General features: G+C 41.7%; 1 protein-coding gene across 3 annotated transcripts in view; it reads right to left on the bottom strand.

Moving 5' to 3' along the window:
- Positions 1–1,528: 1,528 nt before the first annotated feature.
- LOC309363939 (uncharacterized protein) overlaps positions 1,529–24,980 on the bottom strand; it is a 79,023-nt gene continuing 55,571 nt past the window's right edge. For all 3 annotated transcript variants that reach the window (XM_081900462.1, XM_081900464.1, XM_081900463.1), the window contains 10 exons: positions 24,374–24,441; positions 22,182–22,283; positions 20,327–20,387; positions 15,526–15,557; positions 15,197–15,219; positions 9,643–9,717; positions 8,183–8,310; positions 4,606–4,741; positions 3,846–3,986; positions 1,529–1,875 (listed from right to left, as the gene is read on the bottom strand). In XM_081900462.1, coding sequence (XP_081756588.1) covers positions 1,728–1,875; positions 3,846–3,986; positions 4,606–4,741; positions 8,183–8,310; positions 9,643–9,717; positions 15,197–15,219; positions 15,526–15,557; positions 20,327–20,387; positions 22,182–22,283; positions 24,374–24,441 — 914 coding nt within the window. In that variant the 3' untranslated portion in view covers positions 1,529–1,727. The remainder of the gene's footprint in view (positions 1,876–3,845; positions 3,987–4,605; positions 4,742–8,182; positions 8,311–9,642; positions 9,718–15,196; positions 15,220–15,525; positions 15,558–20,326; positions 20,388–22,181; positions 22,284–24,373; positions 24,442–24,980) is intronic.

Below are 24,980 nucleotides of genomic sequence, written 5' to 3'. Positions count from 1 at the left end.
TGAAAACATACTGCTGAATCCTGCTTAGAGATTCCAGGCTTCTGGAAGATGTTCCAGCTTAGGAAGAAATAAGAAGAGTGTTTGTTGCTGAAGAGAAACCAAGGAAAATGCTTTTCAGTGCACACTTGAAGTGAGAGATAAAAACAACACAAAGTTCATTTTATTGAGGATACATAGGGGCAGAAAAGTGGTGCCCCTTCTGGACCCTGTGGCCTGAAGTTATCACTTTATGCTGCTTTAGGGTAAAGCCAGCCCTAATGTTTCTCTCTCTCTCTCTCTCTCTCTCTCTCTCTCTCTCTCTCTCTGTGTGTGTGTGTGTGTGTGTGTGTTTTAAGTATCTAGGATATATAGCAACCAGACATATTGAACTGTATCTGGAAGAGAGCTCAAAGACTGGCCAAATGCTTAGCGTACAACATGATCTTGCGCACAGAAAAGACAAATACTGATCAAAGCTTTTTAAACATGCATCTCATTTTCTTTATTTAGCAAAATTATACTGACTTTCTCTGGTGGAAATAGCAAAGACGCTTGCTTAGGACAAACCTTAGTTTCTAAGTCCTGTTACTGCTACCTATACTTTTACTCCTGCCTCAATTTTTAGATATAGTAGCTTCAATAGCTAATCTTTGGTTTAACTATATGAGTTCTGTAGTCTTTCTGAAACTTGCAAGCTACACCATCTTTGCACCACTTCAATTAGCATATATTAAGGTGTCTTAAGAGTCAGAACCCAGTGGTCCTTAATACTCCCTCAAAATCAGGATTCCAGAGGGAAGGAAACCCAATTAGGTAGACTTGAGTAGTGTGACATCTGACGTTCCAAACTATTTTTGAGTCAGAATAATCTTCATAAGGCAACCATCTCCATTAGTATCGACATGGATGAATAAATTCTGAATGATGTTACATATCAGAATTTATCAGGAGCAACAAGGTTCCTTCATGTAGTTACCAATTTGTCTTCAAGAAGGAGAAAGAGCATCCACTTGAATGGATCACCAGGTTGCCAAATGGACAGCCCAAAAAGGTGTGCTGGTGACAGTCGTAGACATGCCAATAGTTGCTCAAAGTCTACTTGCAACTCATTTGAGCTTTGGGTGAGACTTACAGTGCTTCCTGTAATGCCCCTTGCAAGGATTCTATTTGCCCCTTGCTAATTCTATTTCTTGCATGAAGATGAGTGGAAGAAAGAGAACAAGATTGTGTGTAGTTTGTAAGGACTGGAAGTTTCACCCAAAGCCCAAATGAAGTTGACATCAACGAAAGCGTAGTACTTAATTCTATCAGGAAAACAAAATTTCTCACAACCGTAGGCTATGGACATTTGCGCAAATCAGATCTCTGGCTTTTAACTCCATTAGTAATTGATATAAGTAGTAATTCATATGTTTTCTATTTGGCCATTAGTACTTATTTGCTAAATAGTGCTTGGTGCGGAGGAAAATAATTTATGAACTATCCAAGTAAGAATCAATTAAGAGCAGCAAACAGCCCATCATAAAAATAACTCATACTGCAAAATTAATTGAGGGTTGGAATATGGTGTTATTACTTGGCTAACCAATATTGGAGACCAGTTCAAATAATATGAAACGAGACAGCACTGTGCCCACAAGTTTGGGAGAAAAGAATGAAGAAAGCTGTGTGCAATGGGCCCACAGAAGGAGCAGATGATGAAGGCATCTCATTCACTAAGACAAAGCTGCTGAAAATAAAAGCAAAGCTTAGAATGGTTCCTGCACATTTGTGAAGAGAGAATTCAGAATCTTTTCTTTCTGTTTAGGGAAACGAGCACTGAGTAACCTGCTCTCCAGTGGGCTCAAAGGAGGAGTAGAAGGTACTCCAACTGGGTCATTCACTAAGATGAATCTCCTGGAGTGAGAGAAGGAAAGAAAGAAGACAGATCACCAAGTGATAAACAGTTAACACTAAGGAATGCTGACAATGGGACTTAAAAACAACTGGTTTCAAAAGCAGGGATGGGGAAAATACATGGTTTTCATACTGTACTATATCCAAAGGCTATGTCTCATAATGCTGAGAACCGTTGTTAGCAATAGCGATGACATGTAAGTGCAGAATTATGGGGCTCATGATGGTAAATGGAAGAGTCCACACTTCCAGCTCATTACAAGCTGAGACAAAACTCCACGAAAGTTCAGGTCTGGCTCGTAATGCATTTGCCTGGTGCCAATGCATCCCAGAACTGAAGCTGCTTCCTCCGTCCACCCCTTACCTTGTGATGCCCATGGTAACAGAAAGGCCTCTTTGCAAGGCCTCTCGCTCCCTGGAATCAGGAACATTGACATGGCAGCAACGTAGGCACCAGGAATTATGGGAAATGTGGTTTTTCAGGGCTCCTAAATATTTACTGTGGAATGCTGGATTATCAGCTGTTTCCAGAGGCTTTTTGCACCAGGGATGATGGTGATTGTAACTGTTAATTATGTAGCAATGTTTAAATTATATAGCAGAGCAGTCCAACACGCAGCCCTTGAGGCCTTTTTGGGCGGCCCTTGGCAACATTTGATGCCTCACCCCACAGCCCTCATACTGCCTTCCCAAAGCTGGGTAAGTGAGGCAATGGGCTTTGGGAATGAGGCGGGAGGGCTCTAGGACCCTGCCAGAGCCTTGTGCCTCCTTCCCATAGCCCATTGCCTTGCTTAGCCGGCTTTGAGAAGGGAGCTTGGGGATAGTTGGGAGGTGTCAAATTTGGGCCTTGCTCCCCCCCCCCCCGCCCCACGAGAAGGCAGTGTGTGGCCCATGGGATCTGTGTTGAAGTACAATTGCAGTCCACTTGGTCCACCCTTATATACAGTATATGCACTATGTATTGTATGTATATGTATATACAGTACTTTTCCATGTATAAGACTATGGATTTTTTTACTCTAAAATAATGTTCAAAGTCTGGGCTCATCTTATACATGGATAGTATTCCCCCCCCCATTTTCTTAAATCGGAGTGCCCCAAAACAGGGGGCGTCTTATACATGGGGGTGTCTTATTGACGGAAAAATATGGTATAAGTGCATGAATGTATAACAAATGTGAGGATAAGATCCCCACTGTCTCCCTTAAATAACTCTACTGGAGAGATAGGGTTATTATTGTACCAGCACTATCTCTGCAATTAGGCATCTTCACAAAGACTCCCATCTGGATTCCGGAATGCTCTAGGCTGAGTGTACCGTATAGCTTTAAAACACATTTGAAGCAAATTTTCCTTGCAAAGAATCCTAGGCATTATAGTTTTTTTAATGGGTTGTTGGTATCTCTGCAAGGGGTAAGCTACTGTGATCAGAATTCTTTAAAGAATGTGCCTCCTCAAAAGTACAATGTGTACACAGTCCTAGTGACATCACTGGAACATGCTGGCCTTGCACTAATTTTGTCCAAGAGATCTCTCAGAACTCTGTCACCAGATTTTTTTTAATAAGTGTCCATAAAATGTTCTGGTGAATTCTGCCTGTCTGTCCAGTTCAGATTCCAGATCTGCACATTTTAGTGACAATGAAAAATAGTGTAATCCCTGTATGTAATATACTCTAGTAAACTAGCATCTATAAACCAATGCATTTTCTGTGACAGCATTTCGCTAAAGGAAGCAGAATTGTGAGTCTGCTTCCATAATCACACAATCCATTTTTTCTTTTTTGCTTAAAAAGCAATCAAACCTTTGTTGATTAGAAACAAAAACCATGGTGAAAATCAAATGAAATGAAGATGTGATGCTGCCTACTGTCATCAGTAAGACTGAGAAGAAGGGCACAAGGAACTAAGGGGTGAACAGTATGGCAGGACCTAGTTAGCACAGGAACAAATATTATCTTCCAAACATACCCTCTGGCTGGGATTGATTGAGTTGGCTGCAAATTCTTCTCTACGTGCAGGCTGCTTATTTTGCGTTCCTTATCGAACTTCACCTTGGGACGATACAATTTTATGTCTACATCTTGAGTGGTTGGAGTTCCCCAGGCCAACCTATGAATATAATAGGTTACACTGATCTCTAAAATAATGCAAGCCAGAATTCTTAAAAGACACAGAAGCATAGTTTGTGAATATAGATGTTAATTAACAAAAAACCCTAGGTGTTTTGATCTGGGACTGCAATCCCATGCTTACTTGACCTGGGAACAAGCCCCAATAGACAATGGGACATATCTCCAGGAAAACATCAACAGGATCAGCCTCTGAGCTTTTTCACATGCTAAGAGTGAAATGTGCACCAATTGCATTTAATCTTTTGTCTAATACACCTTTAGGTCTCAGTGCCAGGATACCAGCACAATATCCTCTCTGCAAATGGATGACCTGGACAAGATAGCCATCCTGTTGTCCCCATATGTTTATTTAAACCTAGCTTAAATACAGAGCCCTGAAGATAAATCTGGAAAAAAGCAAATTGAAGTGGGATGTGTAGCTCTGCTAGATTTGATGCTCTTTACTAACATTTCAGTAGAGTAGCTAGTGCTCAATCACTTTACCTTCAGGGCAATAGAACTTTGATTTGTATGAAACACTGCAAGATGTTTGTGAGACATTTTATGAGGAATTAAGCTAACAAAAAAACACAGAGATGTTTTAATGTTTCCTCTACCTGTAAGGGAATTCTCTAGGGAGATTGATTGTTGTTTCTTCCATCACTGTGTATGGACGGCCCTGGTGTTGTCTGTAAGGCTTCATCCAGGCAAATAAATTTTCAGGGAAGTTTTCAGGAGATTGCAGATTTTGATCTAGGTAATTAAGACGAGGAGAAGAAGCTCTAAAAGGATGAACATGCTCCACATCATTTGTTAAATTTGCTCCAGTGATTTTCAATCGGACCTAAGCTCAGTAAACTTTCTCTGGGTTGTACTCACTGAGTTCAAGACTGCTATTTTATGTACATTTGTGTATACCCATGGAGAAAAATACCAAACTGCTGATACCAAGCCTTATAAACATACCCTTTCATGTATTATCTGCATTTCTTTTCACACTGAAGCCCTTTTTGTTTGTGAGGCATTGCTGTACTGGTATTTTTTCACAAAAGCAGCTACCAGTCATGGGGCACACTGTATGGAATACAACACAGTATTTCCCTTGTTTCTGGGCCTAATTTTAAAAGGATAATGGATACACAAGAAAAACTTACCTGTGAAACATTACATGTACCTAGAATCTCATTTAAGTCGGATCTTATTGCCAGTGTGAAATGTTAGCATGCTATGAATCTGTAGCCAAGCAGGTTGGTGTGTTAACAGTGTACATGCATGCAATGCTTGCATGGTTAAATCCTTACTGCATACATTTAAAATGGCTTTGTTGTTGCAGAATATGAGATTCTGGATAAGAATGAATATGTCCTCAAGCAAAAAAAAGAAAAGAGCTTGTCTTCAAGTAAAAAATGATACCTGTGATAAATATTATGGCCTAAGGGAATGAAATGTGTGTTTTTATAAAAATTATGAATTGTTCTGGAATTTTGAGATATGTTTTGAAGGCATGCAATAAAGGTGAGTAATCTACCACTTTGCCTATTTTAAAATACACCAATCTGTGTTTAAAATACATCAAGTTTTCACTCAGCTAACCTGTGATGCCTTGTTCACATTACTGAGCCTGCTCACATGTGCAAGGATGCAAGTAAAACTGCTATAGTTCACCAGCAAAACAGCTCGCACATCTGTTTTGTGGTAGAATATTGTATAACTAGAAAAATACTAAAGGGAAGCTTTTGTTTTAATTATCAGATCTGTTCAGTTGATGTCATCAGTCTGCGGTGGCATGTAAAGGGTGTGCACTTGACTTAAAATTGCTGGTGCCATAATTATATAGAATTGAAGGAAGGCCCTCGGACATGGCGGGATTTGTTCCCTCTCAAATAGATGCCTCAGATGTAAACCACATGCTTAGCCTTCCTTGTCACTTAGAACAGAAGCCATCATCAAGTAAACCAAAGCTGGAAACATGCTGGCAATGAATGAATCATAACTTCTAAAACCGATTTGCTTTTTATGTCGTTTAGATTTAAGCACCAAAGAGAAGTAGAGGGTAGAAATAAACTTTTTCTTGTCCTTTTCTTTGTTCTCCACTCATAGGGCAGCTCTGCTCAATTTCTTTGTTGTTGTAAAAATGTGACGGATGTGAAGCTGCTCCACATGGCGCCAGCAGAGCTCCCATTCTCCCACCAGTTCCCCATGGTGCTGCTGGGTGCCTCAGCATTGTGGTCGGGTCTTTCTGTCCAAGGGAGGAGTCCCCAGGATGCAGGCTATTCCAAGAAAAAGCAGGAGTAGAGCTGGATGAGGAGTCCTGGAGGAGAATGGGCATGTAGGGAGGGAGGAATGGCCTGAATGCAGTGCAAGGCAGATGGCAGCATAGGGTCAGGGAGGTGTGTAGGGGGCTTTCACCAGGGGTGGGGGCTGAGAGTTCTGCTGACTCTTGTGAGGGGCTACACATGTTCCACAGTACATTCATGGTACTAATAGGATGGCCCTCAAAAGTAAGTTTATCCTCTTCTGTACTGGAAATATGGACAAAATAAACAACAAGCAGTTTTTGAGTGACTCTTCTCAGCAGATTTTTGAAAACTCTTTTGGAATGTCCAACAAGATCAGAAACATTTCATTTTGTTTAAATGAATGTGGGGTTGTTGTACATACATTGGTACCTCTGGTTGCGAACGGGATCCGTTCCAGAGGCCCGTTTGCAACATGAAAAGAGCACAACCCGCAGCAGTGCGTCTGCGCATGCGCAGGTTGCGATTCACTGCTTCTGCGCATGTGCATGCGGTCATTTTGCATGTCTGCACATGCGCGAGTGGCGAAACCCGGAAGTAACCCTTTCCGGTACTTCCGGGTCGCTGCGGGACATAACCTGAAAGAACGTAGCATGAACGGACGTAACATGAGGCATGACTGTACATGCATGTCAAGAAACAAACGAGATCGCACCAAAAATGAACCACACACGCACATACAAGCCTGCTCTGATGGGTTGCTTTGAAAACCATTACTGTGATTCTTAGTTCCAGGCACTCAGCGACTTTTAAAATTTAGCATTTCTACAGGAAGCAGTGTGCTCCTTCTGAGTGAGTGGGTCGCTATGGAAGGACAAGTGTTAAGCATAAGGAAAGACATTCTGTTAAGAGGTGGCACTGATGGATCCTTGGGAGGAAAGAGGGGGCAAACCAGGGGCAGCGGAGAAATATATTGCTGTGGAGGCAAAGGTAGTGATAGCTTGGTGCCCTCCACTGCCCCATGAAAACTCATTGCTGCCCAAGGGGTGCCAAGCAGCGGCACAATTTATGTGCCCCTCCTTTGGCCTGCTCCCTTGGCGGGGGGCAACCTATTCAACCCCTGGGTATGCCTCTGGCAACAGTGATGCCTACTGTAAACCCCACATTATTGGAGCTTTAAAGGAAGTTCAGAGAGATCATGAAATAAAATGTGTGTCATAGTGTACATATGCTGAGCCAATGGCGACTTAAAGCAGAACTACAGTTTTCCCTCAGAGCCAATCTGAGGAACTAATTTTAGCATGCATGTTGAAATTCCTTAGAGCAATGAGAGGCTAATTCCACATTCTATGCAAATATATGTGTAACAAGCCCTAATGTTGTTTTATCCCCCCCCCAAAAAAAACCCCAAACAAAAGACTCTTTGGAAAGACAGAACTCAAAGTGAAGGAGCGTAGGGAAAGAGGGATGCTTTAACTTTTCTGTCTCTTCAGTTTCTCTGGTCCAAATCCTATCTCAAACACAGTAAATTGCAGATCTCACTACATGACTGTGCAATTGCTGGGGATCTCAGTGTTAAAGATGGTTAAGACCTCAATCAGTGGCCTCAAATGCCTGCCCAATGTAAAGAGCACATTCAAGAAAACAGTTCTGTTTAGTCATGGTTTCTGCTTTAGTCTGACACCTGACGGAAGAACCATAGAGTTGGATGGGACCCCTTACAATGCTGTGAATAATAGATTCATGGCGTTGGAAAAGGATCCCGAGGATCATCTAGTCCAACCCCCTGAAGTGCAGGACTCATTTTTGCCCAACATGGGGCTCAAACCCTGAGATTAAGAGCCGTGTGATCTACCGACTGAGCAAAGCCTTAGACACAGGTCATTTCTAATGGCAACCCCCTGCCCCCCACGTTCTACATTTAATAACAATGTGTTAATGAAATCAACCTCCTTACACTGCAGGGAGTTGCTAGGTGTGAAACAGTGGTTCCGGGAACATGACCTTCTCGCATGTTCTTGCATCAGACGCCGCTCTTCTGCTTGGCGAATTCGTTCATTTTGCTTCCTCCTCCAGGCCACCACCCTAAAGAAAGTGCAAAGTTATATGCTGCTGCGAGTTTTGTTTGAATTAGGGCTGGGGGAGGAATCCAATGAGTTGTGTCTCCCAAGTGGACACACATGATCTTATCTGCCTGGACCAGTGTGAGATCAGGGCAGAGTTCTCTCCAGTTTTCCATACCAGGTGATTTGAGGACTGCTGGTCAAAGAAGTAATTTCAACTGCCTATTGCACTGAGCTCCTGCTGCCACACATACTGAAATCAATGCCGCAAGTCCCACTGGGAATCATCAGACTTGATGATGTGCCGTCACTTTCAGTGGGAATTCTACATATTCTCTCTCACTCTCTCTCTTTCAATTTCCTCCCAGGGGGGATTTTATTTAAACTTCCCACCTTCTTAAGGGGAATTCTAAATAAAATATGTAAAATGCACATAAAAGGCTCCCTAAGACTAAGGGGAAATTGAATGCAAATGATGCAAAACATACATAAAAATCTGAGACTTGGAGGCATGCCAAAATCCATCTCCCTCAGCTCGACTTGTCACCTTAATTTCTGCATGCAAGGCAGCAAGAACCCTGCATGCCCGTCAAGCTGTTCCTGGATGGCTGAAATTACTTTTGTTGGGCAGATGGTGTGTTGATGGAAACGATTAAGGAGAGCACAGTGAACAAAACTAAGACGGTAACATTTGAATTCCTTCCCAAGGAGCTATGCTATATACAATCAGTGCTAACTAAGTAATTAAAGTTTTGAACCATTTCATCAGGCATTTGGCTGTGGGTATTGATATGCTGCTGCATTAGTTTCCATTGAATTTGATTTTGTTGTTGTTTTAACAGAGCGATCTTAAGGTGCTTTTGGTATATGAGATTCCACAACAGAGGAACCAGAACTTTCTAAGGCTACTCCATTTCCCTCACTTTGACTGGCACTAATGGGAAGTTTAATAACTAAGCCAGCTCCAGGGCTTACACAGAGTTTTGACCTTTCATGAGGGCCACTGGGAAGAAGGGATGTTGAGTCCACTGGATCAAAGACACCCCTGACACATTTCTGGGATGTCCCCTTTTTGTGTTCACTCTGCTGTCAGAGAGGGAGGTTGGCAGCACCCAATAGCTCATTGAAGGCTTAGGGTTAGTCCCTAATTAGTATTTTATTAATACTGTGTTGTATTCAATTTACTTTTCCTCAGAGTAGACCCTTTAATTTCAATTTATTTACTCCGAGTAAAAGCCAGCTGAATACATCCCATAGTATTTTATGGTTTAGCATGAGTCACACAGAGCATCCCTAGCGACAGACAGGCAGATTATTAACATTTAAATACAAATTAATTTTTAAAACTCTGTACCTTATAATATCTCTTTCATAAGAGGTCTCATAACTTTCATTTTCCTGCGGGACAGTCTTCTTTCTTGGATGGGGCCTATGAAATAAAAAGATTTATAAATCAAATTTAAGTCACGTTTTAATGCATTGATGCTTTATGTAAGAACAAACTAACTAACATCATGCGGAAACTGATTTATGACGCAATTGTTTATTAAGCAAAATTGATTGAATATAATATGTAGGAGTACCTTTTCTTAGTTCCATCTGGTTCACCAGCTATGGCCATGCCTGGACAGAGGTAGCCTGACCATTGTAGTCTCTGTGTTTGTAACCTTGAGGCTGGATTACTGCAATTTGCTTTATGTGGGGCTGCCCTTGGGCCTGGTTCAGAAGATTCAACTGGTGCAGAATGCAGCTGCTAAAGAGTGGGGTCTGACAGGGCTGGAAACATGTCTTAGCAATGGTGTCACGTCTGCACTGGCTGGCTGCCCATTTACAGCCAAGACAGGTTCAAGGTCCTTGGAAAACTTGGATCTAGTTTACAGACTGCCTAAACCCTTATAGCTGTCGGAAGCTCCAGGGGTGGGCACTACACAGCCCCTGAACTGAGACAAACCTCTCCAGGCATCTTCCTTGTGGAGCGCAGCCCGGGACGTTCATAACTCTTCCGTCCCAGTATACAGCAGCGACACATATCTGAAAATATGTGCACACTCATACAGCAGAGTAAAACTGGAAGCTGAGGCGATGAGGTGTGACATCTAAGTTATATTTATTAAGCAATATATACAGGACAAAGCAACCATGGCGTACTCTCACATCTTCTCCAAGAGAGAGAGAGAGAAAATACAAAAGTACAATACAACGGAAAAGATAGGACTGGCTTCCGTTCTCACACTTTCCAAGCATGGAATGTAAACACAGGCATGTGATGTAATAATCACACATCCAGCAACGGGAGAGAATGAAAATGCTGACATCCTCTGCCTTTTCATGGTAACCATTGATGAATTACCTAACACAGCCGTACACAATCAAACATACAGTCGTTATGTATATAACAGACTCCTGAAGTGCTTTCCCCATCTCTGGGATCACTTCCAAAACCTCCATCAGCGTATATCTCAAGACCTCAGACCACATCCAGCAACGGGAGAGAAATGAAAATGCTGACAATAGCCATCATTGATACCAAGTATACTACACATCTTCTTGATCCTATTTTAAACTTTTTATTTTCTAAAGCATCATTTTCTCGGTTGTAAATTTGTGCCCTACTGACCGGATGATGCAACCACCATCTTCAGGCTCTGAGGAAAAGCTCCAAGCCACATCACCCTCTTCTCAGCTTTGTAGAAGCTGATGAATGCAAAATCAGACAATGAGTACAGGCAGCATTTTCCCTCTAGAACAGGCTTCCTCAACCTCGGCCCTCCAGATGTTTTTGGCCTACAACTCCCATAATCCCTAGCTAGCAGGACCAGTAGTCAGGGATGATGGGAAGTGTAGTCTCAAGGTTGAGGAAGCCTGCTCTAGAAGGTGGGGTCTACAGCATAAGAGGTATGTCTGCCTCACAGTTGGCTCTATGTTGACAAGCATGGTCTAGTCTCTGGGAGCTATCCAAGGTCCTAACCTGTTTAACCTGAACTTGAAAGTTCTGTCGTTACTCCTGCCTGACTATTTCTGCTGAGACTCTACCAGATGTGGCAAGGACCTATGACTGAGCCTACTGTGATAACCACTAACATGATGCTAACTGCGAAACTTCCCCTGAAATAAGTATTGCAGTCTTGAAAAACAGGATAGAAAGCAGGGGACAAGATCCATGCAGAACATCAATAACCAAAATGCAGAGCACTGAGTAGGTTTGGATTTGTGTAATTGTATTCAGAAGTAATAATAAAACATTAAATTTTTACAAAATTTAAAAACAAGTGCCTTGGTGCTTGTCAGTTACACTGGCTAAAGAAGTGATTGTAAAGCTTCCTTTTCACAAATAAAATGGCTGGAGATTTCTTTAATGACCGGTTTGGGACCAGTTTATCTACCAGCTCACCTTACCCCACAGGTGCCCACTCGACCACTTCAATCGGCAGAATCTGCACTACTAACCAGCGCTACATAATACCTGTATCGCATTTGTAAGAACTTGAATGTTAAGTATGCCAGTACCTACACTTGGAAGTTACTGCCTATTGATATCCAGCAGGCACCTTCACTGCAAAAAAATTCTGCGTCTGCTAAAACATTCTTGTTTCGACAAGCCTACCCAGATGTATGGAACGCTGAGGTAATTTTAATCTGTTTTAGTATTTTGCCTTTGTATGTTTTAAACTATGGTTGTAATTTTTTCTTGATTTTTTTTTTAAATCTTGTAAACGGCTTTAATTTTCTTTCTTTTTTTAGAATCAAGTGGTGTCAGGGGTTCAGGAGTGGAGGCACAGGGGAAGGAGGAAGCGGAGAGCGAAGGGGAACAATCCGAGGGCAGTGTAGGTGAGGAAGACAGTGGGGCAAGAGATTCCATGAGTCTGTCCAGTGAGTTGGAAGATTCACAGAAGGGGGCACCCATAGCCAGAGCAAGGGGGTTCCCAGGAGGGAGGCACCAGGAGCAAGGAACCAGTGGTGACTCCCAAAGCAGCAGCTGGAGATCGGGACCAGTTTCCCCACCAGAGCGTAGCGGGGGGGAAGAGTCCCAGGTGTCAGGACCGGTTTCCACTCCAGGGGAAAGAGAAGATGAGTCAGGGCTGACCACGCCCCTGTCGCTGAGTGAGGGAATAGAGGGGAAGTCAGATCCAGTTAGCCCTCCCGAAGGAGGAAGCAGTGAAAGGAGCAGTGTAACGGTCAGGAGAAAGGTTACCAGCTGGGAGCGCGCGCCAAGTTCAAATGCACAGGCGCGCGGGATAGCCGGGAGCACAGACTGGGAGCCAGGTCCTAAAGCACGCCGGAGGCAGGGGGAAGAATCCGGGGACTCGTCAGCATCAGCATCAGAAGAGTCCAGAAAGGGCAACACCCCAGCGGGCAGAAGGACCCAGAGGAGAAAGGAGCAAAGGAGGAGGTGGAGCAAGGCTAGGGTCTTGAAATGGTGTCTGGGGGGAGGAGATTCAGACGGAGCTTCAGCGGTCTAGGGTTGAGACGTAGAGCTGCGCGCCGCGGCTTTGGAATCGAAACTGAACCTTAATAAAGACTTTTGTATATAACAAGAACTGGCGTTGGTCCTCTGTGAGCTGGGACCTTGGGCAGCTCTGACAAGTGGTGTATACATTTCATGAAATAAATAAATAAGGAAGCAAAAAATTTGAGGAAGACATATGGAGAAACCCCATAGGTAGCCATGTCTCAACAGCTCTAGCTCTCACCCTGCGGCCATGGCTATAACCCAAGCAGCAACAAATTCCAGTGCCCATTCTCCTTGGCATAGAGCTGGCAATGAATTAGACTTCTAGGAATCTGTGTATTAGAGTTCACAGCACTCCATTATACATTTTTAAGTAGACGAAAAAGGAATGATAGCTTTAACTCTACAAGTGTGTGTGTGTGTGTGTGTGTGTGTGTGTGTGTGTGTGTGTTACTCTCTCATGGAAAGAATTGATTCTGATCCCACCCCCAGACACCCCAAAGACTTTCTTTTCTTTATAATATTTTATCTAGAAAATGTAGATCAGGAGAAGCTGCGAAATACACTTTGCATTTTGAACCTGTGCTCTAAGATACATATTGTCACATGCATGCCTGCACTAGAGAGTCCCAAATCCTCCCCCCCCCCCCAATGAACATTTAACTACAGCTTTGTCACTGGACAGGCTTCAAATTAAAAACAAAAAACATCTCCGTCACATTTATTTTTTGTACTTTGGAATTTAGTAAAGTTTAAACGGCTTCTATGCTTCTATATTTTGGATACATTATGTGATAGATTTTTCTACTTTACTGAACTCTATTTTAGATGGGTCTCGGAGCACCCTGTTCACCTGAGCTGAACCACAAGGACTGAAGATGTGGTTCTATATAGTAAATGGTGGGATTCAAACAGAATCATTATTCACATCCTCATCCTACCCTGAACTTTAGAAGCAGTTTCAAAAGCTCACAGGATGAAAGCAAGGGCTACGGCAGCTGAGAAATGACCACAGAAAGCACCACTGCATGCATGATTAAAAGAATTCTCTGGATGTTTGTAGCAGAAATGCAAACCCCCAGGCCCTTATCATTCATTGTTCAAGCAAACTGGTTTAAAATTCACTGAAGGATCAAAAAGGAAGAGAATAGCTTCAAGCAAATGATGAAAAATATATCCAGCTTTCCTCCACAACACTTGTTGATTCATCAAACAAAATTTAAATAGCAGCACTGGCTTCTGATTGTTTTTACAATACTTTTTCAGCATGTACAATTCTCTGTAAAACACTATCTATCTATCTATCTATCTATCTATCTATCTATCTATCTATCTATCTATCTATCTATCTATGTATAATATATGATATATACAGTATATCTGGTTATAATGAGAAGAGAGGAATATTTCTGACATCTGGCTCAGGTTATGCTCTATAGCATAAACTGCTCTAATTACATTTTTCCCCTGCAACATTTATAAATATTTTAAATCCTAAAGAAATATTTTACTCCGGCTACACATCACCCAAAGAAATAAGGACCACATATGTGTTGGCTCACCTGTCTCAATGTCCATTACCTGGTGGTGGACAGTCCATGTTTCTCCATCAACCACCCCCCAAGGAAAGATTTGTTGTTTCACAGGGAGATGGGGAGCTCCATCGGTAGTTAATGCCTTGGCAGCCTTATCTCTCAACTTTAAGCTCTCTTTCCTTAGTGCATGCCCATCCTGGGCTGGGCTTAGTGACCTGTAACTCAAAGCTACCTGGGCACAAAAGGCCACAAAAATGGTCTCTACATTCCAGTCTTGATCCCTCATCCTGCAACCAACTCCAGAAGCCACCAGCACTAGAGGAGACCACTGAGAGTAATTTCTGCTGTGATAGTGTGTTTAGTACAGGATAAATATTCTGATTAAGTGTTTAATCCTGATCATGCTTACTCTCTGTTTCTCTGTGCCTGGTTTACGGGCACACTCTAGGGGTGGTGGTCCTCACACCAGTGTTACTTGGACCATGGGGTATGTAACCAGTGGTTAAAATGCCTCAAAGAGCTGGAAGGATTTTTTTAAAAAAAGAGAAAGACCTAGAGGGGAGACTAGCTGAGGTTGCCAAAGAGAAATCTTGGAATTTCTTGGGAGACGGCTGCTCCCAAGAAGACCATCGCAGTGCAGTTGTAATTATTCACCCCTTGCCTTGGGGGGAGGTGGCCAGTGGGTGGTGGCAAGTGGAAAGGGAGAAACAGGATGGGTTACCTGTTGCTAGTGAGCTACACCACTGGTTGATTGCTGTAGCAGATGAAATAAAGTGTTGCTGCCCGCCACAAGGCATGAGCAAACCACCTTGAGCACAGCGATGTAGAAAGGAAGTATACAAATGATAATGAAATGAGCAACAAAATCTTGTTCCTTACATGTGAAAAAATACATGTTTTAATCATACTTTCATCACACATACCTTTTGTCAGCAAGTACCAAACCCTAAAACAGACAAAAACAAGAGATAAAACAGAGGTTGTAAATTTTAAAATAATGATCCTAACACATTTGCCTGGGTGAGGACAGTTTGGTTCTTGACAGGAGGCAAGACTACCAATGACGAAACTACCAAAACGAGAACAAGTGTATGGTATAAGTGGAGGAGAGATCTTTTCAGTTTTGCTGTTTCAAGTAGTTTTCAAAATTCCAAAGCATAACAGCAATCTTTCAAAGCATAACATCCTGGCAATAAATTTTAAAACATATAATCAATCCCAGTATTCTGAATACAAATACAGTATGCCATACCTCAGTCCCAAGGGCAGGGAATTGTTTTTGTCCTGGTACAAAGAGAGAGAGAAAATCAGGAACCAAATCAAGCATATGTGGTACATCTTTAGCCATTAATTAATATTACCTAAATATCCTGCTCTGCAGTCTAATTTTTCTTGCCTGTTATACACAAATGAAACCCTGTTTCCATATGAAAGTAGGGCTTTTCACTGCTGCTGAAGGTCAGAAAACAAACAAGGACAAGTCTGCTAGGCTGGGTTCAGACATTCCTATATAAACCATACTTTAAACAACCATGGCTTAGCATTGTGTGTGAACCAAGCCTTGTTAATGATGTGGTTTGGAAATGTGAGTCTGTCCCAAATCACTTCAGTTCACCTCATTACGAATGCACTCATGAATACTTTATGTTGCATTAATAGTCTAATGGATTGGAACTTTCCCCCCAATAGCCAGAGGATCAGCTGAGCGGAATTTAACTCAAAAGACACTCTACTGGCAAAGGAGAAGAAGCAACCTTAACTGGTAAAAGAGGTTCACCTATGAGTCACATGCTGACAGCACTATGTATAAGCTCATTCCGGAAAGAAAAAACATTTAATGAGTTTGATTAAAGCCATTGCCTTTATTCAACAGATGAGATCAATAGTTCATCTTGTATAGTATTGTAAATATTATTACATATATTATATTGTATTGTATTAATTATATTATATTATATTATATTATATTATATTATATTATATTATATTATATTATATTATATTATATTATATTATATTATATTATATTATTATACAGCCATTCTACTTTCATATCATATCAAGCACAAAGAACAAAATATTCTCCGCGGTGCTTCCTTCAATTACAGAGTTTCAGAATATTTGATACTGTGAAAACATTAGCCTGTCAGAATTCTACACAAATTTTCAACCTTCAGAAAATGTTTGAGATAGCAATTATAATTTTTAAAATAGTATAGGAATTAAAAACCTTACTTAGTTTCTTTTGCCCTTCATTTGCTTTGCCTGAGTATGATGTTGTCAAACTGGTGGAGGGAAACCCATTTTTTATAATGAGCTTTACATTACATCACAATAGCAGTAGCAGCGTCACTGGGTGGAGGGGAGTGTACTGTGATGGAAAAGTCCATTGAGACAAAATTTGGACCAACAGCCACTTGTAACCTGGACCCCAAGATTGCTTTCAGAGGAAGCAACCATCCCATGTAAACAGTTTTAATTGTTTTTAACCTTAGAGGGCATGGGATGTGAATTTCAAGCCAATGACTAATCTTTTCTTTTTGCTAAAGTTATCCTTGTTATCTTCAATGAGAGCACGGGAGGTGTTTGCCATTTGTCAACAAACTGTTCTCACCAAACAATCACTCCCTGTTTAATGGTGCACCTGTGGCTTTGAAGTATTAAACTCTTCTGGCCAGACTTTTAATCCTATAAGGAATCTTAAGATGGTGAATTTTGGACCCACTCTTAACATATGGAGCGAATTCTAATTTCAAAAGAAACAACGGTCAGTACCCATACAATGGTGGGGATTTTGGTAAAATCATAGACAGGCTTTCAGTGTTGAACTTGGCCCTGATGGGTGCTGATTGGACAGTGATCCAAAGAGAAACTCCTGCCCTCCCTGCTGCCCCTTTTCAAAAGAGACATTTTTTTTTCTGCTTAAGGAAGTATCAGAGCTATTCCATCCAGGATAAGCAGTTAACCATTTTAATATTTTGGATTTCAGCTTAGTGGCTGCTTAAGAATGTTGGGCCAGCCTGCTGATACTAATAACCATGGAAGCTAGAGTCTATGCTTTTTCTGTTTTTCTCATTCTGATTCCCTCACTGAGGTGGTGGAGGAAGACTCATTGAGGATCCAACCCAATTAAAAGGCGTTCTCCAGTGGATCCAAGAATTCCTAGACAAGAGCCACAGTTCTTCTTCCTGTTCTTTCTCTCATTCTTTCTGCTGCCTTTGACTGGATTAATATAGAGAAGCTGTGCCTGAAACTATGAATAATAAATATTGATAGGTATTTGCTTACTTAATTAGAAAGCCTTTATATGGTTAAAACTTCAAGGTCTTAGAGACAGCACTAACTACAAAAGGGATTAACTATAGTCATCTCTTACCTGCTTTTGTATTTAATCCATATGTACATGATTACGGTATATACCCCTGAACATTTTGGTGTATTGGCCCTCTGCACAAATTGAATAAATATACTCTTTAATTTAATTTACCCTGCTCCAGAGTAAAACTCCTACCCAAGTTGTCATAAGTGACAGAGATTTGTAAATCTGTAGCAAGTGCTGCTGAAACTTCCACAGAATCCTTTTCAAGGCAGGAATCCTATACACTAGCTGTCTTCCCTAACTTGGTGCCCTCCAGATATTTTGGATTCCAACTCCCATCAGCCCCAGGCAGCATGGCTAATGGTCATGGATGATGGGGCTGTAGTCCCAAATACCCAAATCTGCTATACACACATATCTGGGAGTTAGTTCTACTGAACTCAATATATCTTATTTCTGATTAGACATGCTAAGGATTTCACTGCATGACTGGCAGCAGCCTTGATTAGAGCAGAGGTGATATTCACGTCCGTGAAGTTCCACGTTCTTACTATCATGATCAATGTATCACTATAAGCTTCTAAAAATTGATGAAAACGTAGTTCTGGGGAAATGGTTCTGTGACCCAAGGAGCAGCAAACCCAAAAACAGTTCAGGTTGCATCAATGGCTACAAGCACATGCAACTGCTCTCTCTGAAAATATAAATGTGAGCAGTTATCTGGGTCTGCCTTTAGCACTACTTGGAACAGAACCAAATTAACTGCTGACAAAGGCTTTCATGCCACCACTAGGTACCAATAATGGTGTACACACACACACACACACACACACACACACACACACTGTTTGGAAAAACAGAATGTCTCCTCCATTCCATTTAAAAAAATATTACAAAAAATACAGTATAGCAATCTATATACCCCACCTTTTCTCTTGATGGCTTACAGATAAAATAAGAAGAGTCTTTTCTGACCCCATGCCAACTGTTTCTAATATCCAGACCAGGCATAGGCAAACTCGGCCCTCCAGATGTTTTGGGACTACAACTCCCATCATCCCTAGCTAACAGGACCAGTGGTCAGTGATGATGAGAGCTGTAGTCCCAAAACATCTGAAGGGCTGAGTTTGCCTATACGTGATCCAGACTGATGAAAGATGCTGATGAAATTGCAGCCCACCCATTTCAATTCGTCATTAACTTTTTAGTTGGTTCTAATGGTAGTTGGAGGTTCTACTGTTACTTTTGATTATTATTTTTTAATGAAACAAGATGGCTACCTGCCATTTTTTAAATACTATATATCCTTCATATATCTCCTTCTTAGCATTTTGAAACATTACATTACATACCACTGTGAGGTTTTATGAATAGAATTACTCATGAATTCATACAGCTATGTAAGTGCTAAACTTGGCCTTCAGTAAATTTAGAGTCATGGTGCTTACTATTAAAGAAAATACAGAGTATTTCTTTGCGTGGCTTTTAGCCACAATTCACCAGGCATATCACTATGCTTCTCTTTGGCAAGAGGATGACCATGTCATTCTACAGCAGGAGTAACCAAACTGTGGTCCCTGGACCACCCATGGTCCGTCAGCTTCATCCAGATGGACCACAGAGTGTCTTGCATTAAATAGGCATATTGTTTTTAGTTGTATTTTTATTGCTTCTTTTCTTTCTTATATTGCATTACAGTTTGAATTTTACAAAATGCAAATTGCAATACAATAAAATACAATATAAGAAATGAAAGAAGCAATAAGACTATAGTTTAACATCATACAGCATCTAGCACAATGCAATGCAGTTGGTGTGACAAATCAGAAAAGTCATTAAGTGGTCTCCTAAGACCCTCAGCAATTTTCAAGCGGTCCATGGGGGAAATGGTTTGGGAACCACTGCTCTACAGTGTTCAACAAGTAACTGCATCCACAACTTTCACATTTCCCAAACAGTGTAGCCTATGCTCCATCTTCTGGTTATTTATGGTAACTGTACAGTGTAAGGCTTCTTCTTAGGGACTTAGGTGATCACCAATTGTTGCAACTGGTAGAATAACCAACAAAAGGAAGGCAATTGTAATTTTAATAAGATGGTGGTATCTCCCCCACTATTGACATGTTAGGACTGCTCAGTTAGCCTGGTTCCTACCCACTGAATCTGAAATGGAAATGTATGAGAACTAGTTTACACAAGATTCCCAACAGAATCGAGTATTCCCATAAACTCAACAGATAATTGCAATTTTTTAAAAACAAAAGGCATTAAAAAGTTCAGAAACAGACCTCCAGGTATAGGGTGGTATATAAATTCAATAAATAATAATAAAAATATCAATTAAATACAGTCTTCATTCATCTCTAAGGATTAAAAGTACCATGGAACAAAACAAAACAAAAAGCATTACTTTGGAATGGATTCAACTAACCCTTTGTACTAGCAGAAGTCAGGAGAGGACTCCAGTTAGTGCAATGGGGCTTTCCCCTCCTCTCCTTCTTCTGCATGCCCCATATCTCCCCCAAGTTCACTCTGGGGGTTGAGACAATGCCCAGAAAAAGCACACAGGGTGGGGAGAAGGGGGTGGTAAGCAAAAATGCTTGTGCTGACAGAACAATCGAATTAGTATAATGGTGAATTTCAACTTATGTTTTTAAAACAATGTTTTCCCCAAATGTACTGTGAAATATTACTTCTTCATTTTTATTCCTGCCTTCCCTACATATGATCTTACCAACAGAAATAGCTGATTGGGCGCATGAGGCATATGTGTGGTCTCTAGATCTCATAGCACTCTAGAGGGCAAAAGAAAGGGAAAGTCATTTTTCTGCATCAAGCATTTTGCAGGACAAGCCATACAGACAATCATGGGTGCACCATGGTTGAGATGCTGGAAAAAGCTTATTCTTGGGCACTCCCACCCTCCCACTCCCTCCCTCCCTCCCTCCCATCCATCCATGGTTTGCTTTCATTTCGACACCAACTACACCTCAACATCAAAAAAACAAAGATCATGGTCACTGGTCCCATCACCTCCTGGCAAATAGAAGGGGAAGAAATGGAGGCAGTGATAGATTTTACTTTATTGGGCTCCATGATCATTGCAGATGGTGACAGTAGTCACGAAATTAAAATACACTTCTTGGGAGGAAAGCAATGCCAAACCTAGACAGCATCTTAAAAAGCAGAGACATCACCTTGCCAACAAAGGTCCGTATAGTTAAAGCTATGGTTTTCCCAGTAGTGATGTATGGAAGTGAGAGTTGGACCATAAAGAAGACTGATCGCCGAAGAATTGATGCTTTTGAATTATGGTGCTGGAGGAGACTCTTGAGAGTCCCATGGACTGCAAGAAGATCAAACCTATCCAATCTTAAGGAAATCAGCCCTGAGTGATCACTGAAAGGACAGATCGTGAAGCTGAGGCTCCAATACTCTGGCCACCTCACGAGAAGAGAAGACTCCCTGGAAAAGACCCTGATGTTGGGAAAGATGGAGGGCACAAGGAGAAGGGGACGGCAGAGGACGAGATGGTTGGACAGTGTTCTCGAAGCTACCAGCATGAGTTTGACCAAACTGCAGGAGGCAGTGGAAGACAGGAGTGCCTGGTGTGCTCTGGTCCATGGGGTCACAAAGAGTCGGACATAACTAAATGACTAAACAACAACAACACCACATTAACTTATAACCAGGACTTGCAAATCCACTTTGCTAAGAAAGAGAATTGTGGTTCCACTGCACTTGTAACTCCAGTAGTTTGAACAAAAGCATGGGAATGGTCACTTACAGTCCACCTTTATCAAGCATTGGTGTTGTTACTCCTGTGGCCAGAGGCTTGGATGCAATGTGAAGGGTCATTTGCAGTTCGCAAGCATGCCCATAACTATCCCAGGTGCACAGTGAGAAGTACCAACACCACTGAAATTAAGTTATTGGCTTGCATTTTCCCTTCCTCACTTCACCCAGCGCTGAACCAACCATGCCCCACGTTCTAGCAGCAAGCTGTCTGATGTAGAAGTGCTGTATTTTGGGGCATACTCGTTTCTTGAAGAAAATTAGCTAGATCTCATTTTTGCTGAAGCTTCCTTCATTCCCCAATAATATGGACCTTATTATTTCTTTTTAAAATAATTATAATGCCCTGTGTTCAAATGTACAATTTAAAAGACAGGATGAAAAAAAAAGTGGGGAGGTATGGAAAGAGAAATAAAAAGAAGCCAATTTGGGTTCCAAAGCTTTCTCCTTGCCAGTTGGAACAGTCGCCAAGGAGACAACTCCAGAGGAGGAAGATCAAATAGCAGCTTATCCCAATCTACTCAATGGAGTGGATAAGCTGCCTCACCTGTGTGTCTTCTGCAGCCAGGTAGAACGGCTGCCACTATCCAAGAAAAAAATTAATGTGTAAAAGGTATCTTAGTATACCCAAGCCATATTATTAGAAGTGTTCTCTTTGGGAGGGGGAAAAAGTGTCTCTCATGCAAAGTTACTATGTAAATGACAACAAACATTCTTTCACCTCCACCCCAACAACCAGTTAAAATTATAAATATCCAGATAATGTTTTCGTTTGTTAGAATAACAAAAAGTACCTTTGCAAGCAAACTATTTTTTGCATGTTTGGGTGTCCTCATCATTTTGAGACTCAACCTTTCTATTTTCAGGAGCTTCTTGGGCATGAGCTTCTTGGGTTCCTAAGCACACAGATTTTGAAAAATTACGCACCATATTTCATAACTTCACATAATTTGAATACCTAATCTTATCAGAAACATGATATAACTGGTTGTCCCAGTTAGAAACCCCATATATCGGTGGTGGCCAAACTTGGCCCTCCAGCTGTTTTTGGACTACAACTCCCATCACCCCTAGCTGACAGGACCGGTGGTCAGGGATGATGGGAACTGTAGTCCCAAAAAAGCTGGAGGGCCGAGTCTGGTCACCACTGCCTTATATTCAAACACTGCGAATGTAGTGTCTGCTTCTTTCTGTTAAGCATCTCACCTTACCCCAATCTAATGAAGCTCTTCCATGGCAACAGCAGCACTATCACAGGCACAACCAGCACCTGGGAAATGAGCCCCACCAGCAGAAAGCAGCACAGTCTCACTTTGAGGTAAACATTGATGGGACACACCTTGTATCCTCAGGGCAGGAACGCAGCCCTGCCACAGAGATGCGGCTATGGCCACAGTGTGCCACTGTAGATGGCAGCATTCATGAGTCTTGCACCAATGCCAACTTTAGGGCCAAGACCAATGCTTTAGAAGTCATCTGATACAGGCATAGAAGGGATGCTAATGCTGGAAGTGGATGCAATGTTCAACTGGCATGCCTGAACAATCGGGCCACATCTCTCGGGCCACATCTCTCTCTACCCAGGATTGAGCTGAAATATACCTCAGAGACCTTCACTGTTTCCTTAACTTCAGTCGTCTCCAAAGGCAACTTCCATGTATCAAACTAAGAATGGACATGAAAAACCAAAATCATACTGATTGCATGTTACAATCATGTGGAGGATACAATGTTCATTAGATCACTGTTCAGTGCACAATGAAGTGAGTGGGGAGGGAAAAATCTCTCCTCTCATTGTGCATTGCACAGTGACCCATCCTTCCATATCACTGAAACTACCATTTCATTGCATAAAGGTGACCCCTGACCATTAGGTCCAAAAGGACCCCTGACCATTAGGTCCAGTCGCGGATGGCTCTGGGGTTGCAGCGCTCATCTCGCTTTATTGGCCTAGGGAGCAGGTGTACAGCTTCTGGGTCATGTGGCCAGCATGACTAAGCCACTTTTGGTGAACCAGAGCAGCGCACGGAAACACCATTTGCCTTCCCACCAGAGTGGTGCCTATTTATCTACTTGCACTTTGATGTGCTTTCGAACTGCTAGGTTGGTAGAAGCAGGGACCGAGCAACAGGAGCTCACCCTGTTGCAGGGATTTGAACCGCCGACCTTCTGATTGGCAAGCCCTAGGCTCTGTGGTTTAACCCACAGTGCCACCCGTGTCCTGTGCATAGTAAGCTCTAATTTATGTTTTGCCCCATGCTGTGGTTTTGTTACTGAGCTTAAGAATGATACAGCAGAGAAAGAAAGAAAAAAACTTTAAACATTTTGGAGATTACAGTAAAGTGGGCAAGTGAAAAATTAAGACAAATGTAATTTTCAATCAACCTCTGCTGTGAAGTACCAAAATCTCAATAAATTTGTGTGGCTGTATCTTTTAAGAATCACCTCCTGGTTGTTCTGTCTAGGAGAGAATGTGAAAGGAGAGTCTGAAGCTAGCAGAGAGCTGTAGGCCTGCTTTTGTTTTAAGTCAGGCATAGGCAAACTCGGCCCTCCAGATGTTTTAGGACTACAACTCCCATCATCCCTACCTAGCTAACAGGACCAGTGGTCAGGGATGATGGGAGTTGTAGTCCCAAAACAACTGGAGGGCTGAGTTTGCCTATGCCTGTTTTAGGTGTTTGTCTTGTTCTTGTTTTATACTTTTGATCTCTAGAGAAAGATAGCTGAGAACTCATGCTACATTTGGTGTGAAACCTATACTTCACATCAGTACTGGGATATTAATGTAGTAAGTTAGTAAGATAGCCTTTAGAAAGCACACACCCAAAATCATCCCTGTAAATTAGTGATATAGTTTGGCCAATATTAAGTATCTTTATGTTTACTGTTTTCAGCTGGAGTTAGTTATGATCAATGCTTCTGTTTAAATCAATAGAATTTAAACATCATTAACAAGAAAGAAAATATTAAACAGGATGATTAATACCTTTACATGCTTGAATAGTCTGTCTTTGCCCAAATATTTTTCTTTGGTTGTTCCATAAATTAAAGAATCTACAAAAAATGATGAAAAAGCCTCTCAGTTTTATGAGTCTTCACACCAGTTACATGAAAATAAAGGGTTGGATCTAAAGGTGCCCTTCTGAATACAGAAGGCATTTTCTTGTGGAACTGCTGTTTCTATACCTCACAGCAGAGCTCTGAAATGAGAAGCATTCCTTCAACCTTGGATTAACACCTGGCAGAGATAGGCAGGGTCCAATTCTTCAGATGCTTTCTTTCACCTTTTTGTGCATCTAAGTCAAGGTAGAGGATGCCAGAGGGAGAACATATGACCCTATTTTATGCTATGACAAGTTTAGAGAACTGTCTTCTACTTGCCTTGATTCTCTGGAGATGTTTGGTCTTTTTGCATGGAGGACACACACTCATTGAGGCAGAGGAAGGAAGCCACATGGACAAAGGGCAGTCTGAGATCCTTGGATGGGAACTGTGGATTTTCTCAAGTTTATGTCTTGGTCTATCAATACAGCAATTTTGGCTTTGTTCTCTTCTTCTTGTGTTTCTAAGGGGGTGAATGAGGCATGGAGCAG

Source organism: Podarcis melisellensis (assembly GCF_964234715.1).
Source record: "Podarcis melisellensis genome assembly, chromosome: 2".
NCBI classification, from domain to species: domain Eukaryota; kingdom Metazoa; phylum Chordata; class Lepidosauria; order Squamata; family Lacertidae; genus Podarcis; species Podarcis melisellensis.
This window is presented reverse-complemented; position numbering and strand designations above follow the sequence as displayed.